The sequence below is a fragment of the Chelon labrosus genome (assembly GCF_963514085.1).
Source record: "Chelon labrosus genome assembly, chromosome: 4".
Taxonomy (NCBI): Eukaryota; Metazoa; Chordata; class Actinopteri; order Mugiliformes; family Mugilidae; genus Chelon; species Chelon labrosus.
The window spans coordinates 5,386,498-5,404,118 of NC_140340.1; the positions used below are offsets into that span (position 1 = coordinate 5,386,498).

The following is a 17,621-nucleotide window of genomic DNA, read 5'->3' on the forward strand; positions in this document are numbered from 1 at the left end:
ACACGAGCCAGACAAAAGCTCTCTGCAGCTCCATGAAGCCTTCATTGTCATCATGAGTCAGCAAATTTGGTTCTTCATTAGGTGTGCAAGGAAAAGGTTGTGTGTCCACAAAACCCCCCCGTCAGTATCCAGTTGATAAAGCTGTTGTGACCTCTGGTAACAGAGACCTGTTTTATATATTTTTATTGGAAGTATCTGAAAAAACAGCATGTAAAAACAATATGGCACACCTTTTCCAGTTTTGGAATCAGTAACGTGCTGAAAATGGTATTAGTTGTGTTGAAAGATAAATAAATCAATAACTGAGGAGAAAATAAATAAGATGGAATAATAAAATAGTCAAAAATAATAAAATTTGACACGTGTGAGGAGGCAGGTCGGTAACATTTCATATGTGGTGATCCCCCGAAACGTGAGGATTGGGACTAATGTGTAAAAAGGTTACATGAACGTAGAGGACATGGCTAATCCTGTACGTCCCGTAGCAGGGGCGCAGAGGTACAGGGTGGAGGACGGGCACCGGGGTCCTACAGACAGACTCGTGCACACTTTCTTATTTGGTGCTTTTTGTATTAACTGTGTAACCAAAGGTACAGAGAAGGAAAGGCAGGTTTTTCCCCCCCCTATCATATCACATGACACGCTGAGTCACGTAGCAGGCTCGTCGTCTCTGCCCCGGCTTGGTATCGGTGTATATATACCTGATGTCCTCACCGTCTTCTGCTTTCTGTCCTCAGGTCCCCCATGACCCTGAGCCGTGGGCTTCGGCTCGGCGGCACCCCACCTCTGGAGTGGTCTGCTGCTTTAGTCGGGACCCTGTGATCCCTCTCCTCGCCTCTTCTCGTCCACCCTCCTTCCCATCCTGCCCCCCCTTCCCCCTCCCCCTCCTCCTCCTCCCCCCTCTTCCCCCTCCCTCCCTCACGCGTCGCTGTGCTGGACGTCATGAGCATAGTAATCGCGCTGGGAGTCACCACACCTGAAACGTCTTACTCAGATATGGCTGCTGGATCAGAGTAAGTTGTCACTCAGAATAGTTTCTGCCCATGAGGTCAAGCTGTTTTACCCTCTGGCTTTTACAACCGCATTTCCAAAGAAACAAAAGTTGGGCCATTATGTAAATAATAATAATAGAATGCAATGACCTCACTAATAACCTAAATTTGATTGCAAAGGAGTAGTGGTACTAATGAAAAAAAAAAACATCAATGGCTGAGACTGAGAAATGTTATTATACCAATTTTTGAAAAAAAAGAAAATAAATGAATTATTTTGAATTCAGTTCCAGCAGCAAATTACTGTTAAAAAAAACCTTTTTGCCGCATTATGAAACGAAGAATGCAACGAACGTGGACCCAGGCTGTTTATCAAGCAAGAATGTTAATCATTTTGCTTTTACAATAAATTATCTCCTCTGTTTACAAACTCTTTGTTCAAAGAAGACGTGATGACAAACTGGAGCATTTCACCCAGTGTCACCATTTGACATCTCGTATACGGTATTGAAATGATTTTTTTAAAACATTTACACTGCGACCCAACTATTTTAGATACTTGGTTGTATACGAACCCATTCTCTAGTTCTGGTGTCAGTGACCTCTTGGTTTTTGAGGTGGTCTCAGTTAATGAAGGTTTTTCCCTTTTAGAAAACTTGCCAGAATGCTGAATCCCCGGCTTTGTTTTGACATTTCTCTACTTCTGTGCAACCTTGGGTTGTGATAAATATGCTTCCTTCCAATATTTTGTCAGCAGTTTTCGGTCAACTCCACAAAGTCTGCTGGAGAGATCAAACGAGATGGGAAGTGCAGCCCTCCAAACACTAAACTTATCCTGACAGAAATGAAGTAAATACAGTATGTGACTCTTCAGTCAGGCGCATTGTACACAAAGCTATCAGACAGTAGCCTTAAAAAAAAAAAAAACACTTCTGTCATTCTTGTTTTATCTTGAGTTGGCGCTAACATTTCCTGTCATGAGGCACATCAATGGCATGCTGAACTGCAAATTGTTATGTAATAGTTGGTTCAGTTAACGTGTAATCATTTGCACATTTTTGTGCATTCACTTGGGACAGAACAACCTCAGGATCTTAATTATCACCCCTTGTTGTTCTTTTTATGTTATTGTGATGACTGCTTGTTGTTATTGTCCACCCTTCCCTTTGCATAAAGAATATAGACGTACATTGTTTCTGTAAATACTCAGCCTCAAACAGCCTATGTAATAACATTTGCCACTTCTCTTTAGGTAAGCCTGCTTATGTGACTCAGGTTACTCAGACTGTTAGCCTCTCTCCCATTCAGCTACGCTCCCCTTTAGCTTCCTCCAAATCTCAAGTCGGGAGCAAAGCAAAAAACACATTGTTGATGCTGAGATATAAATTAATTCTGACATTTTGTCATTTGGGTTTCGTTTAGATTTAAGTTTGCTCCAAAAATTGAAAAATCAGGCAGTGTTAAGCAAGATTGTTTACTGTCTGACCTGACTTTAAACTAAATGGCAAAGGTGTTGCATAAGGGCTGCTCACATGCTACAGACTGGCCTTCAACTTTAGAGTCCTGGTGCCATCTAGTGACTGATGGGTGTAATTATTAAAACTGTTCTTTACGTAACATCTCTGGAAAAGCAAGGGGGGTGGGGGTATTAACTGTATTAAGTTCATTCATTCCTAATTTAATATATCTATATATATTTTTTGTCTTTTCCAGCCCTGAGTCAGTTGAAGCAAGCCCTGCAGTGAATGAGAAAAACTACAACCACAGCTGTGGGAGTGCTCAGAGTCATGGGTATCGGGGACTACCATATGCTGTGAGTTCGTACATGCTCTTGTTTGATTATCAGTTCTAATCATAGCATGTCTTATTGTATGAAGTAAGAGGCCGACTAAATGTTTAAAAGCTAAAATAATAACTCAGTTTAATCTGTCCAATCTTCCCTTTTTTCTAATCTTTTCAAGTTCTTTGTTCTGTTAATATTAGTGCAGTGTGATTGAAATTAGCAGTTTGTAGTGCTTTTAGTTTTACGTACATGAATATCTGCCTTGCTGTTAGTCTTTGGTAACAACAGACTATTTCTGTTATTAACAGCTGTACTGTTTCACATACCTGTTTTTTTGCCCTCATTTTCATTCGTCTCCATTTTCCGTTTCCCTTTTTTGCCTGAACACCCGTTGTTTGAAGATGCAACAGTCTTCCGTTGTGTGTTGTCAGGATCACAACTATGGCGCGCCCCCTCCCCCCACCCCACCCGCCTCCCCGCTCTCCCAAACCATCATTCCCCGCATGGATCTCAACGGTGTGGTACGCAACTCCCGCTATCACGAACCCACTGAGGACAACTCAGCTGACAGTGATAGCTCCTCAGAGGAGGACGGTGCCGTGCCCGGCTGGTGTAATTGCAGCCTGACTCCAGATGGCCTGCTCATCAAATGTGACAACTGCAGGTGAGAGATGGAAAACCCGTCCCATCTGGACCTTGAAGCATGACGTCCTGTTGCTGTGACAGACGCAGGTGTGGCCAGTCACCATGTATGACAGGAAAGAGCTTGGCTGGAACCAGTTCAACTTAGACCAACGTCTATTTGACCGAAAGTTGGTCTGGGGTTGTTCTTTTGGGATCTGATTATGCTGTGGCAAAGATCTGCCGGGCCAATCAAATTGCTTGGGCGAGCTTTTTGCAGAGATGGACAGAAGAGTAACATCAAACACGTCATCTGAGCGCCGTGGAATATACTTTGATTGGTTGGAGGTCTATCCAGTTGTGTACGGAGTTTATTTTCCTCTTTATCAGTTGAAGCACACAGACGTAACAAAATCCAAATGGAGTGCTACCAGACTCATGTGGTGATTAAAAAATTGAGTCAGGTAGCGAGGAGCAGCACAACAAAGCTGTAATTGGTTTTATATTGTGGATTGTGTTTTATTTGTTTATTTTTTTAAGTGCAGTCGTGTTCAGGTTATGGAATTAGCGGGGCAAATTATGCACTCATGTTCTGCGCTAGAATTAATGTGTTGAGCATAAGGGGACCACCTGTCCTTCCTGTCAGTTTGATGCTGCTACACATGCATGGTCTGGGTCTGGGACCAGCCACTGTAGGCTAAATATAACTGTACTGTATAATAACATTAGGAAATCACATTTCATAGCAATTACACTCCCCTCTACCAAACGTGTGACTCTAAAAGAGACACACTTACAAATTCTAATGTAATAAAGCAGCTGCAAAAATAAAAAAATCATAACTTTTCACTTCACACAGGTTGTGTGTGCAGCTCTTAGTAAATCTGGCTGGTTATGTCAATCTATTTAGAGCCAAGACAAATTACTCGGCTCATGATAAGACCTGGTTATGTTTTGTTATGATAATACCAAAGTCAGAATTCTTTTGCGATCGAGCTACAACATGATGTTAAACCATTTGTTGTTGTTTTTTTTTGCAGGGGACTGGACAGAAGGAGAGGATCCGAAGGCCAACACAGAAAAACAGAAAATGTCTCTGGTACGGTGGTTAATTCACGCCAAGATGTATTTCAGTATAAATAAGGTTTTGTTCTCTCCGTCCATCATATCTGATGCGTATCCCTTTCTTTTGTTTTTTTTACTTTCTGTAGCTGGAGAAAGCAGTGCAACAGAGAGTGGTGATGAAGAGGTGTCACCCTCCACCATCTCCTACACCGCTACCCAGCACACGCCCACCAGCATCAAACTCACTGTCAACCGAGTCAAAAGGAACAAATCCAAAAAGAGGAAGAAGAGCACGGAGAAGGCCCGAGGAACGACGAAGAGCAAGAAAGTTAAGGTACGGTAGTCTTGTGACACACTGAAGAAAATTATTTACTGTAAACTGTGGCCCTTATATGGTGGCGACGTTAAGTGTAGATCTGTTAATATGGGTTTATTTCCTTCTTTCAGGCTTTCAGAGAAGGCTGCAGAAGTCCATGAGGATGAAGGTACGGTTGGATTTAACGTTTAAGTTATGTTACACTGTTTCTCTTCAAAGACAAACTCATCACAGCTTTCTCCGCCCTTTCTTCTGTCCAGAACTCAACCACGGAGGCCAGCGTGCTGGATGAGAACACAGCGGAGGGATGGGAGAGCAAGATCCGCCAGTGGACGGACCAGTACGAGGAGGCTCTGGCCAACCAGTACAGCGCCGACGTCCAGACGCTGCTCCAGCTTCACCGAGCTGCCAGCACGACGGTCTCAAAGTCGGAGAGCGGCACCACGACGCCTCCTTCCACCACACAGATCCACACCTCAGTTGACCCCATGGACACCATCAACCGCACTGAGCTGGCCTGTAACAACACAGTGCTGGGCTCACAGATGCAGGTCAGCCAAAGTCCTGTTCCAGATGCACAACAGTAGCATTGCCAGTGGTGCAAAACACTTTGTATTAAACTTTTGACCGTTAATTCAGCATTACTTCTGCATTACTTGGATGTTTTGTTGGATTCTGCTTCCTGTCTCTCTGCAAATAACCATCTACAGCTGTGTAATCATGCCTTAATAGAACCTGTATGACAATTTCCTGCAGTTAGGCAAATTAATACGTTTTGATTTGTTGTCTGTAGCTCCAGCTGGGCCGGGTAACGCGGGTGCAGAAACACAGGAAGATCCTCCGAGCAGCCAAAAACCTGGAGCCAGACACGCTTGTCATTGAATATAGGGGAAAGGTCATGCTAAAGCAGCAGTTTGAAGTAAATGGGCACTTCTTCAAAAAGTAAGACTACTACTAAATTATAGTTTGCATGCACTATTTTTTACCATCGTTGCTGTGTTGTCTCACACGTGTACAGCTTTTAATACTTTTTCTGTCGTATTTCTCCAGACCCTACCCTTTTGTACTGTTCTACTCAAAGTTTAATGACGTAGAGATGTGTGTTGATGCAAGGACCTTTGGAAATGACGCACGCTTCATCAGGAGGTCTTGTACACCCAATGCTGAGGTAGGTCAGCCGTTAAGACTTTTGTTAAGTCCATGCCAAGGTAGCTGCTTCTTTAAGTTAGTTTTTTGTAACTGAAATAACTTTGGACTTTGCTCCCTTCACCAGGTCAGGCATATGATTGCTGAAGGAATGATCCATCTGTGTATATATGCTGTCAGTCAAATTACAAAGGACGCTGAGGTCACCATTGGATTTGACTACGAGTTCAATAGCTGGTTAGTTCGGCTCTTTACCTCCCACCTACTTTTATCTGACTATGGAGCGGCTATTTACATCGATCAGGCATAACATTATGAACTTTTGGTTTCATGTGGATGTTACTTAGACATGTAGCACCCACCTAGACCAGACCAGGCACCCCCACCCCATAGCAATGACACTCCTTGATGGCAGCAGCCATCCCCAGCAGGATGCAGCCTGACACAGACACACACACAAAAACACTTTAGGAACAACTTAAAAAAAAAACATGAAGAACAGCACAAGGTGTTGACCTGGCCTCTAAATTCACTAGATCCCAAACTGATCAAGTATCTGTGGGATGATCCACAGAGGCCCCTCCACTCAAAGGCCCCCCCACTAACAATATTATGTTGCCAGACACCACAGGACACCCTCAGAAGGCCCATGTCCATTCTCTGATGAGTCACAAGTGTTTTGGAGGCACAAGGGAGACCTACACAATATTAGGAAGGTGGTCATAATGTTATGCATGATCAGTGTAAATATAATGCTATATAAAGATAAATAAAGATGTAGGCATCTGCTTAGTTTTTTGTGGTTTTCCTGAAATTGCAGCGTGTTGCTACAGACTCTCATGTGTTTCCTCCACTGGTATTTTCTCTGGTGTGATCATTTGTTTTTCTCTCCTCATTAAACACCAGTAACTACAAAGTAGACTGTGCCTGCCACAAGGGCAACCAGAACTGCCCGGTGCAGAAGCACAACCTGAGCCCCAGGGAGAGCTTGCTCAGCTCCCCCTGCCTTCCGCCACCCTCCCCTCTGGTTGGCGCCGAGACCCGACGGAGAAAAGCCCGGAGGAGAGAGCTGGAGGGGTCTCAGGCCGGTGACGGCAACCAGACCCTGGACCAGCAGCAGGGGGCCAAAGATATGCATGTGACCAGTGACACAGAGGTATGTGTGTGTGTCTGTCTGGGCGGAAGACACTTTGGTTAAACTGAGATAACCATTAGATGAATATTAATGTGACCACAAACGTATAATAAAGTGTATGAACTGGACGTTTATAAGGAGGAGTTTCTTCCAGATCTTGCTCTGTACCAAGGTCTGGCTCCAGTAGTGTTAAAATTTACAGGTGCATTGCCACCACCTATGAGATCATCAGGGATATTCCCTGATCTGGCACAATATTCTAAATGACATCCTGTAGCTTGTGTTTCACTATTATCTTAATCTTGTAGTCTGTCTGAGATTGGAGAGATAAATATTTGTTGATGCAACCTGTAGTCATGTGCTGCCTTGTTTGTGCATCTAGGAGAGACTGCTGGACGAGGTCAAGGTGGAAGACGGAGAGGAAGGAGAGGTGGATGAAAATGGGGTTGTCATCTCCAATAAAAGAGTGAGCTATATTCAGTTGTTTTCCTAAATATTCATGTTCTATTAAATACTTAAAAACCTGCCACATGTCAGAAATTTGAGTTTGTGCTTCAGCCAGTACTGACTTGTGTCTTTGCCTCTTTCATCTAGACTTTTAACAGCCTGGAAAGGAGGAGAAGGAGAGGAACAGAGACAAGGGAGGAAGGTGTAGAAACTGAGGATAGAGCAGGAAACCCTGCAGGGAACGCCCCCGTACCCCACAGCACTGGAGTAGGGGTCAGCACAAGACGCACCACATACGTCGTGGTCAGTGAGAGAAACCTTTTATTTTTTATATGTTATTCTTCAGTGTGGCACGTATTTAATCTACTTTATTCATATATTCTCAAACAGGAAGCCCCATCTGTTGAAGAAAAGCCCTCATTACCCAGCCTGCCCGCCCCAGTTGCTACCCCTAAACCTGCAAGACCCACGAAGCCTCGGCCCAAAAGTCGGATATCTCGTTACAGATCGAGCTCATCCCAGCGCGCCCGGCGGCAGCGTCAAGCCCTCGCGCAGCAGGCCGCCGCCGCCGCCGCCGCAGCCTCAGCGATGGCAGCGACGCCGACATCAGCTGATCAGGGTGCTACTCTGGATGAAGAGGGATCTCAGGGCCCATACGGTGCTGAACACAACCACGGGGAGAGCGGTCTGGGGGGGCATCTCCTTGATGGAGATGGTCACGGCCTGAACTGTATGAACAGAGGCAACTTGCGCTACCCCAAAACCAAGAAGGTTAGAGTTTGTAGATCCCTAGCTTTCAAAATCTTGACCTAGCTAAACGGCCTGGTTTAACTCAAGTATTCCTAATCATATTTATTATTATTTAATGTTCCATGCAGGCTCAGTTAATCACTATTTCTCTCTCTCTCTCTCTCTTCTCAGTACCTGGTGACAGAGTGGTTGAATGACAAGATGCCTGGAGGAGACAAGGTCCACCAAGAGGTACCCGTCGACCGCCCGCTGCGGATAACCACTGATCCCACGGTGCTGGCCACCACCCTCAACATGCTTCCAGGCCTCTCCCACTCATCGCTCATTTGCACCACACCCAGACACTACGTCCGCTTTGGCTCGCCCTTCAACCCCGAGAGACGCCGGCCCCGTCCGCTACAAATGGACGGCACTTATGGCTGCTACAAAAAGGTGAATAGGTAGCACAGAAAACTACAACGTTACACGCAAATGTTGTCATCCTCTGAGGCAATGCTGCTCTTTCTGTTGAAAAAGTAAATTATCTATAAGTTGAAAACTTACATTTTTGGGGTTTTACCTTAAATTACCAGTTCAGTTTGAGCTTTAGATCTTCACAGGGAGGACATTTTGGTCGTTCCTCACGTTCTCACTCCCCCTCTAAGGGTTGTATGAGGGTTAAGACTTAGTATTAGGGGCTGAGAAACATGCCTGCAACTTGTCCGCTCCCTCTTTAACAGACAGTGGATGATTTGCAATATCATCTCACCAGGAAGCCACCCAGATGGGCCATCTTGTAGCTTCCTGATGTATTTATTGCTGCTCTCTGTGTATGCATTGTGTTTATTTATGTGCACAATGTGTGTATGTTTCTAGCAGCTCATTCAGTGACTACGACCAAATGTAGAGTAGGTTCAGATGATATCTAGTGACCATTAACTGTTGTTATTATTGGGATGGAAAAGGATGGCCTGTGAGGAAACATTGCTGGGCAACACAGCTACGTCATGACAGGCGTGTTGCTCGGGATACGAGGATTTATTGTTGATCGTAAAGTTGTTTTAATGAGCAGTTCTCAAGAGAGAGAGCTGCAAGCAAAGAAGGTTTTCTTGTTTCTGAACAAGCAGTGCACTGTTTAGATTCATTTACTTGTCCCTTTTATACAAATATCTTCAATTTTATTATTCATAGTTTTACTTTTTGCAAAACTCTAGACCTATGGGTGCTCCTGAATTAAATTACAGAATAATTTCTCAAATGCTAAGTCTTCATAATCTTATTTGTGTTCCATCGATGCTGTTGTCTTGATGCAGAGATGGATAAAACAGGTGGAGGATGAGAGTTGCTCAGCCAGTGTGGAGGACGGCACAGAGTCCACCTCCTCCCAGCAAAGCACCAGTAGCAGATCCACCCCCAACCCAATGTCCATCGGTACGTACATTGCCGGCTCCACCACGAGCGCACCTCTCCTCCCTCTCCCTCTTGGCACATTTACTGAAATCAGATCTGATTGAAGTACCGCTAAACGAAGGCTGTCATCGTGTCACTGCAGTCCAGATAAAAAATATTTTATATCATGTGTGTCTTCTTCTTCCTTGGCTTTGCTCCTCGCTAAATCACAGAAGTCAGTGCACCGTTCAAGAAGCGCCGCTCCAAGTACATGACTGAGACGACACCAGCACCCTCGGACCACTTGCTTCGGCCGCTCTCACCCATCACGCCGCCGCTCCCGGAGGACTCCCCCCACTCGCTGCTCAACACTCCCTGTGGCTCATTACTGCCCAACGGCCTGATCTACTCACCCATGGCCTCATTGCCCGCCAGCCGCTGCAACACACCCCTGCAGTTTGAGGTAAGGCCTAATTTTTGTATTATTGTTTTAGCTGTTTACTAAAACGTATTCAAGCTACAGTCATATAATGTCCATGGTCTTATGCTACGGAGCAGCAAGCATGGCCTGCTCTGCATTCTCAGCAAGTCGCCGAGTGTTGCTCAAGCGCTCATTGATCTTACATCTTCTTCTTCTGTTTAAAAAGCTGCAACAAGTGTATTCGTATCAAATATAAAATGGGTTTCTGAGGTTCCTAATTGCCTTTTCTTGCCATCTAGAACATATCATCCCCCGAGGCGTCTCCAGTACACCGACCGGAGTCCATCTCTCCGGAGGTACTTTCCCATCTCGTTGTCCTTATTGACCGATTGTAACAATGCAAACATTTAAAAGGAACTTGTTGCTCAACTTTGTTTGACCAACTGCGTGTTCTCCCTTTTGCCTTCCTCCTCTTCAGCCATGTCTTCAAACGGACTTCGACATCCCACGGCCTCAGTTCACGGACCTGTCCCTCCCCTCCAGCCTGGAGAGCCCCGTGGCTGTGACGTCAGATGACTTTTCTCTTCCCGGAGGTGCTTCAGGCCAAGATTCCCAGGGCCTGTCATCTGTAGGGGCCGGTTCCCTAAACCCCGTGTCGGGTCCTTCCTCGGACCTTAACGCTCAAACCAGGGAGCAAGCTTTCAGGACAGAGTTTAACCTCATATACACCTGCTCGCCCCTCAACGCAAACCTGGGCATCCCCGTGAACACTGACCGACGCCTCTCCCAGTCAGAAGGAGGCTTCTCCCCCGCGGAATCGTTCAACAGCTCCATCAGCGCCCAGGGGCTGGTTGGAGACGTGGGCCCCGGCTCCATGTCACCTTACGGTGAGCCTCATTATGGGGGAGGCTACCCAGACAGCGGCACACCTCCTCACACCAGCAACCCACCGCAAAAAAAGAAGGCAAGTTCTCCCCATCTTAAAGAATGTGAAAAATGTCTTGTAATCAGAGAGGAGGTAAGACGCAGGCAGCTCATCGTTCAAGCACGAATGACTTTGAGTGAGATATGTGCAGAGCCAGATCTGCTTTTCCTCTTCTCGTTGGCTTTGTCTTAAACATGTCAGGTAATCAAATCAAAACGCAACAGAACGGCTTTTAGAAGGAACGATTTCATGTGTATATCTGAAATGATTTCAACTCTGTAGCTTTGATCCTTCCTCGTCCTTCCCCACTTCCAACCCTACCCCCCACACCCCTCCTCCCCTCCTCTCCTTCCTCGTTCCCAATCCTCCCCCTCGTTGCTCCTTGACTCTCTTTGCCAAGTCTCTCTTCCACTTTTCTTCCAAGGCAGAGGGCCAACCAGCATACCATTAGTCTGCTGACAGGAAAGCCAGATTACCAGGCTATAGCTGTAAGAAGTGAATACAAGCCAGTACAAAATATGGTGAATATTCTCCCTACAACTACATCTTTAGAAGTGTGCATGTAAATATTGTTTCTTTGCATCTGCATACAACACCCACCCCGTGCTCTGACAACTCCGTCTCCCCCACCCCCCTCCTCCTTCAAACCTACATTGAATTATGAAGTTTTGAGAATTATTTATTTATTTACTTTTATGCCATTTCAGTCAAACTCATTGTTAAAGGTTCATCCATTGCCTTCAACACGAGAGGCGGATGGTTGATAAATTCTTAATGATGGTGTAGGAATGAAAACCCATGTGTCCTTGGCTCATCCATCTCATCCATGGCTCTTTCCAAAACCGTATCCAGTGGTTCACCCACCCTCTGCTGTGACCTACGGCTAAATTAGCCGTGGTGGTTTATAGCAATGAAAACAAAACATGCAACATGACAAGACATATGTGAAATCCCTGGGGCACATGGAGGGTTTAAAGTTGTGACCAAGAATTTTATTATACATCCAAACATCCTGACCTGAACCGTGGTGAAGTAGAGCTTCAGCTGCTGCTAATTGTCTTGATTGTGGGTCTGGTCTTGCCAAGCTCAAATAAATAACAACTTCAAGCTATTACATTTGCTTTCAAGTGAGACAAAGAGAAGCAACTCTCTCCATTGTGATACTAGAACAGAAAGACCGTTCGTGGCTGAAATGATCAGTTATCCAAGTAGTTTGTGATTCGTTCTCTGTACGTTAATCGTTAAGTTTGCAGACGTAGTTGCTGGTGAAGTTGGTCCATAACTGATGTCAGAAGGCCTGTTATTCAAAGTGATTACCTTTAAAAAATACATATAAATGAACATTTTGCTTTCCACAAGAGTTTCCAACGTTTCCTGCTCTACAACTCATCGGTCTTTTAAGAAAGATTAAATTTCTGGTTGTAGTCTTGCTGCCCAGAATATAATCATCTGTCCATTTCTGACATGTTGTGACAGTCACATAAAAAAGAAAGTCAGATACGTGTGTTATTCAAGTTGTGACTTTTTTTTATCAGTTATTTTGTCAGAAACTTTCCTCCATGAAGGGAACAGATACTCAAATATAAACCACATTAACACATTAACCAGATTATTTTACTCACGTTCATATTATAAAGGATGAAGTGAGCCGCAGTATCTTGCGACAAGCAGTTTGTGTTGTAACCATTTGATATGGTTTAGTCTTTAAACTATGTCACAAACCTACAACAGGGTTTACCTGCTGTAAACATCGTTCCTCTTTGGTTAAACTGTGGATTTTGTTCCTGATCCCACGCTGACACTTTCTCCTGGCTTCATAAATCACCATGAACACGTGACTGATTAACCAGTAACATTTTCATGATCGTAGCCCTAGTCATGTTTAATAATTTAATATGGACAGAGTATAGTAAAAAGCTCCCTCTTCTGCTATACACAAATCAGCCACAACATTATGACCTCTAACAGGAGAAGTAAATAACATCTTGTGACAGTTCAATGTTCTGCTGGGAAACTTTTGGACCTGACATTCATTGGTGTGGATGTTACTTAGACATGTAGCACCCACCTAGACCAGACCAGACACCCTCACCCCATAGCAATGACACTCCTTGATGGCAGCAGTCTGACACAGACACACACACAAAAACACATGAAAAACAGAACAAGGTGTTGACCTGGCCTCCAAATTCACTAGATCCCAAACTGATCAAGTATCTGTGGGATGATCCACAGAGGATCCTCCCCTCAATGGCCCCCCCACTAACAACATTCTGTTACCAGACACCACAGGACACCCTCAGAAGGCCCATGTCCATTCTCTGATGAGTCACAACTGGTTTTTTTAGAGGCACAAGGGAGACCTAGACAGTATTAGGAAGGTGGTCATAATGTTCTGCCTGAGTATAGAAGAGACAGTACTTACTTTTTCATTTTCTGGTGGTGACGATATACGTAATAGTAGCGCAATATGAACGGGCAAAGCACGAGCACATAGGTTGAATAGGTGAATCCTTCACTGTGTTCACACTGCTAAAATAATGTGGTTAAATGTGGCTCAGCCCTCTTTTGACTGTGGTCTGATCTGACTGGATCCAGGATGCATTCACTCTTGTGATCTGATCACACGAGACACATTTAAACGGCAGGTGTGAACATAGCCTTAGAAAGAACCTGGAACCGATTTGAACCAGAGGATAGAGAGGCGAAGTCCCGCCCCCTCTACTTCCGGGCCATGGGACCTATCTTTCGAAAAAATATGAACGGCAGTCTATGGCGAAAGATAAATTATTTTCTGGTCCCGATCGACTTGTGCCTTGGATTATACATATGTTGTTTTTCAGAATAAAAAATGATTTTACATGTCAAGAATGTCACAGTTTGTCGCAAGATAGTTCAGTAAAACGCTATGGAAAATACGTAATTAAACGAACTACAAGTCCCGCATGCTGGCGCGTACAGAACCGACCAAAACTCCCTTGGTGTAACTACAGCTCTCGACATGACCCGATTTATAATGATTTTCACCTCGTTTGATGCTTCTGCCTTCGTCCTGGAAGAAGACGGTAAAGCTCAACAAGGAGACAGCCATAGTTCTCTAGGGATCTCTAGAGAGATGTAGTTCACTAAGCGATCTCATACAAAACCTAATGTTGTTCAGCTTATTTACGTCAAATAATTTATCTCTTGACGTGAAAAATTATCTTTTAAATTCACACACATCATATGTGAAATTCATGCCACAATTCGATCGGGACCAGAAAATAATTATGATCTCTCCATAGACTGCTGTTCATATTTTTTCGAAAGATAGGTCCCATAACCCGGAAGTAGAGGGGCGGGACTTCGGCTCGCTATCGACTGCAGCATCTGAAGCCTGTCGTTGAAACATTGACGACTCTTAACGGTGCTCCGGCCATTTCAGGCTTCGTCACTCTCCCATTGCTGTTACTCTCAAGTTCAGGCAAGAGCCATGTGCGTCGGTATCTGACTCCTCCGTGGTCATCATCCAGCTCCTCCACCTTTCTCCATATACCCCTCTGTTCCCCTTTTCTCCGTCATGAAGCTGGGACGAGCGTTCTCATTGTCATTGTTAAGTGTAGAGGCGTGTGTGTGGATGTGTGTGTGCTCGAACCTTGTGTGGACGTTTGTATAGTTGTTGTTGTTGTTTCAGCGTGGTTGCATCATGGCGTGGTGCATTCAAATTGCCTGCTTTTAATTTATTTATTTATTTTATTTATTTATTTATTTGTCAACACTTTAGATGTTACTAACAGTGCATTCATAGTGCACAAAGTGATCTACGGTGTGCTTTATTTGAGGCGTCCGTTTGTGTTAACAGAATGGAACGAGAACAGATGTCATTTTCATCTCTAAGGTAATTTTAATGGTGATGAAGGTTCCTTTGTTTGTTTTTGTTTTTTTTATTAAATACTGTTTCCAGGTGAGTCCTCTGGTGTGGTGCATGCGGTCTGCCCATCACTCAGTGCAGTCTTGGTGAATGATGTGATTGAGTCAGCAGCCTGGCCGTTACTAAAACATAAACTGTGGGTCAGTCTTCCTGCAGCAGGTATTTAATAACCTCCCCCCTCCCTCCCTCTGTGCTGCCTCAGGTGTCTTTGTTGGAGTACCGTAAGAGGAAGAGGGGCAGCGTTCGGGATCCAGAGCCAGCTGGTAGCAGCTCCTCTCTGGGTGGCACCCCCACCCGGCCCGGGTCCCACTACGGCAGCAAGGATTCCCATCACCCCCATTCCCAGCAGCAGATGCAGCCCACGGCCTCCCCACAGAGCTCCTCCTTCTCCTCCTCCTCCTCCTCCTCCGCCTCCTCCTCGACTCACAACGCCTCCATCCCGCAGATAGAGGAGGTCAGTCCTCCAGATCACCAGGGTCCATCAGGGAAGTCCAGACACCAGGACAGCAGCAACAACCAGTGGTGAGCGGCCAGAAAAGACAAAGAAGTGTTGAGGATGTGTTCGTCATCAGATCAGAGCAGATCCACATGATAACCTTCTGATTTGTGTTTTTTCCCCCCAAGGATGGTCCCCACTACTGTTGAACGTCTACGGGAAGGGAAGGTTCTGGAGCGAGTGTTGAGAAGCATCAAGATGGAGCGGGTTTACAAGAGGAGCGATGGCTCCGCGGAGAAAGAATCTGGTACGAAGGGATGAGAAACAAAAAGATTATACTGCAGCTGTGACTTCTTTTTGGTGCTGGAGTTGATCCTCCTCCTCCTCCTCCTCCTCCTCCTCCTCCTTGTGTTTCCAGATGCTGATTCCTATGAGATGCAGAGCGTGTCCATGGCCTCTCCCATGAAGAGTCCACATAGATACAGTCCCTCTGTGTACCCACACCAGGTAAACTGCTCACCGTCCATACTTGCTTCTTACATTACAGGGTTATTGTTATTGATGAGCGTAGTAATTAGGTTTGGCAGCATTTTTTACTAATGTGCTTTAACATTTACATAAGGTCGTCAGGTTTCACAGTAAATAAAACTCATTGGGCCTTACATTAAGATCTGATCTGGGTGGTCTGACTGTCTCTGAGTACTGAGTGTGTGTGTGTTGTTGTGTGTTCAGTCAACAGAAAGCCACCGACAGACTGACAGCCCTTCGTTCCTCCAGCAAACCTCCAACTCTCCATTCCGGGGTTCCTACAGTCCCTCGTTAGGCCAGAGCTTCTACCCGCGCCTCCCCTCCGCCCACCCAGGACAGTCCCAGGACCAGCCTCCATCCTCGTACACCAGTCCCACCCCCACCTCCTCATCGGACTCTAGGCCACCAGCGGGCTCTCTACACCAGCAGAGCGGCGGCGGTAACGTGGACGGAGGTCACGGCTACGGCGGCAGCCACCTAAAAGCGAGCCTTTTGAACAGCAGCGGCCTGATGGGGGCTCCTAGCCCGGGATCCAGGGCCCACGGGCAAACTAAACTAGACTTGGACGCCCAGGCCTCAAGAGGGAGTCAGCAACAGGCCTCTCATGGCTTAATGTCAGGCAGCCCGGGACAGGCGGCGCTGCCGGCCGGCTCCAGGATGCTGTCGGCTTCAGGGCAGACACATTATTCACAGCGAGGGACAAGCCTCAGTCAGTTCCAGCACTCCCCGCTCCAGGGGTCCGGAGTAAGGACACAGTCAGGAGGCTTTTAGGACTTTTGAGCGTGTATGTGTGAGTGTGTGTGTGTGTGTGTGTGAATGTGTATGAAGCTGCGTACCTCCTCAACCCCTAAAGCTGCAGTAAGAATGGGGATGTGGGAGTTTGGGGAGGGCAAATGTACAGACCTAAGAGGAGCACGGACTTCTTTATGGGTTTCTCCTTTTTCTTATTTTCTGTCTATTCTTTCTGTATTAAAGAAAAAAAAAACAATTATCACATCTGCACAAAGATTAATCATTGACTTTGGACGTCACAACCGAGTGGAGAAAAAAAAAACAAAGCGTTTTGGTTGGAGAGAGAGAGAGAAGAAAACAAGAAATCACATGTAACTTGAAATTATCCCCCGTGTTTCCACTTGTTCCAGAAGACTGTGCAACCCGGCTCTATAACCGTCTACTACACAAACGTCTGTACAAAGTTCTAAAAGAAGAAAACAACAAATAAAGCCGTACCCTGTCACTGAGGTAGCCAGGCTGGAGAAAAGCTCAGATGCATATGTTAACTGAAAGCAAGAATTATTTTATTTTTTACTTTTAAAATTTTAAAATTTAGATTTTTTTTCTTTTGGTCAACGTTACTTTTTTTTTTTTGTTTTTTGATTTGGCGAGTTGCCGAGTCTGTGCTGCAGTAAATGTGTTTATGATTTAGGGAGTAATACAGAGGGGGGTGGGGGGGGGGTTACGATGCAAGCAGAGGCGACATGTTAATCATCCGTTCTAAAGATGCATTAGACAGACGGGGAGACGGTTCTCCCAGGAATCAGGATCATTCCACTCGATTACCAGCTTCCATGTTCTCGCACTAAACATGAATACAGCTTCTTTATTTTATTTTATTTTTATTTTTTTTTGTCCTCACGGTTCCCTGTCTGTCTGTCTGTCTTTATTTTTTAGTTTTCTGTCTCTCATCCCCACTGGACTGTTTTTCGGTTTCATTTCAGGACGTCCTCCACTGTAGAATTCTGATATTGTACTTGAGACATACAGGTCTTATGATTCAT

General features: G+C 45.2%; 1 protein-coding gene across 1 annotated transcript in view; it reads left to right on the plus strand.

The window, feature by feature from the left end:
* The window catches only part of setd5 (SET domain containing 5), a 28,012-nt gene extending 10,745 nt beyond the window's left edge, over positions 1–17,267 (plus strand). The window contains 24 exon segments of the mRNA XM_084543632.1: positions 738–1,013; positions 2,706–2,805; positions 3,207–3,439; positions 4,437–4,495; positions 4,608–4,795; positions 4,909–4,921; positions 4,924–4,946; positions 5,038–5,328; positions 5,571–5,719; positions 5,828–5,945; positions 6,051–6,160; positions 6,830–7,079; positions 7,441–7,524; positions 7,653–7,808; positions 7,896–8,276; positions 8,427–8,687; positions 9,548–9,665; positions 9,857–10,086; positions 10,344–10,400; positions 10,523–11,008; positions 15,082–15,401; positions 15,504–15,622; positions 15,734–15,822; positions 16,048–17,267. Of these exon segments, the coding sequence (XP_084399758.1) occupies positions 943–1,013; positions 2,706–2,805; positions 3,207–3,439; positions 4,437–4,495; positions 4,608–4,795; positions 4,909–4,921; positions 4,924–4,946; positions 5,038–5,328; positions 5,571–5,719; positions 5,828–5,945; positions 6,051–6,160; positions 6,830–7,079; positions 7,441–7,524; positions 7,653–7,808; positions 7,896–8,276; positions 8,427–8,687; positions 9,548–9,665; positions 9,857–10,086; positions 10,344–10,400; positions 10,523–11,008; positions 15,082–15,401; positions 15,504–15,622; positions 15,734–15,822; positions 16,048–16,614 (4,473 nt within the window). The 5' untranslated portion in view covers positions 738–942 and the 3' untranslated portion in view covers positions 16,615–17,267.
* The last annotated feature ends 354 nt before the right edge of the window (positions 17,268–17,621 follow it).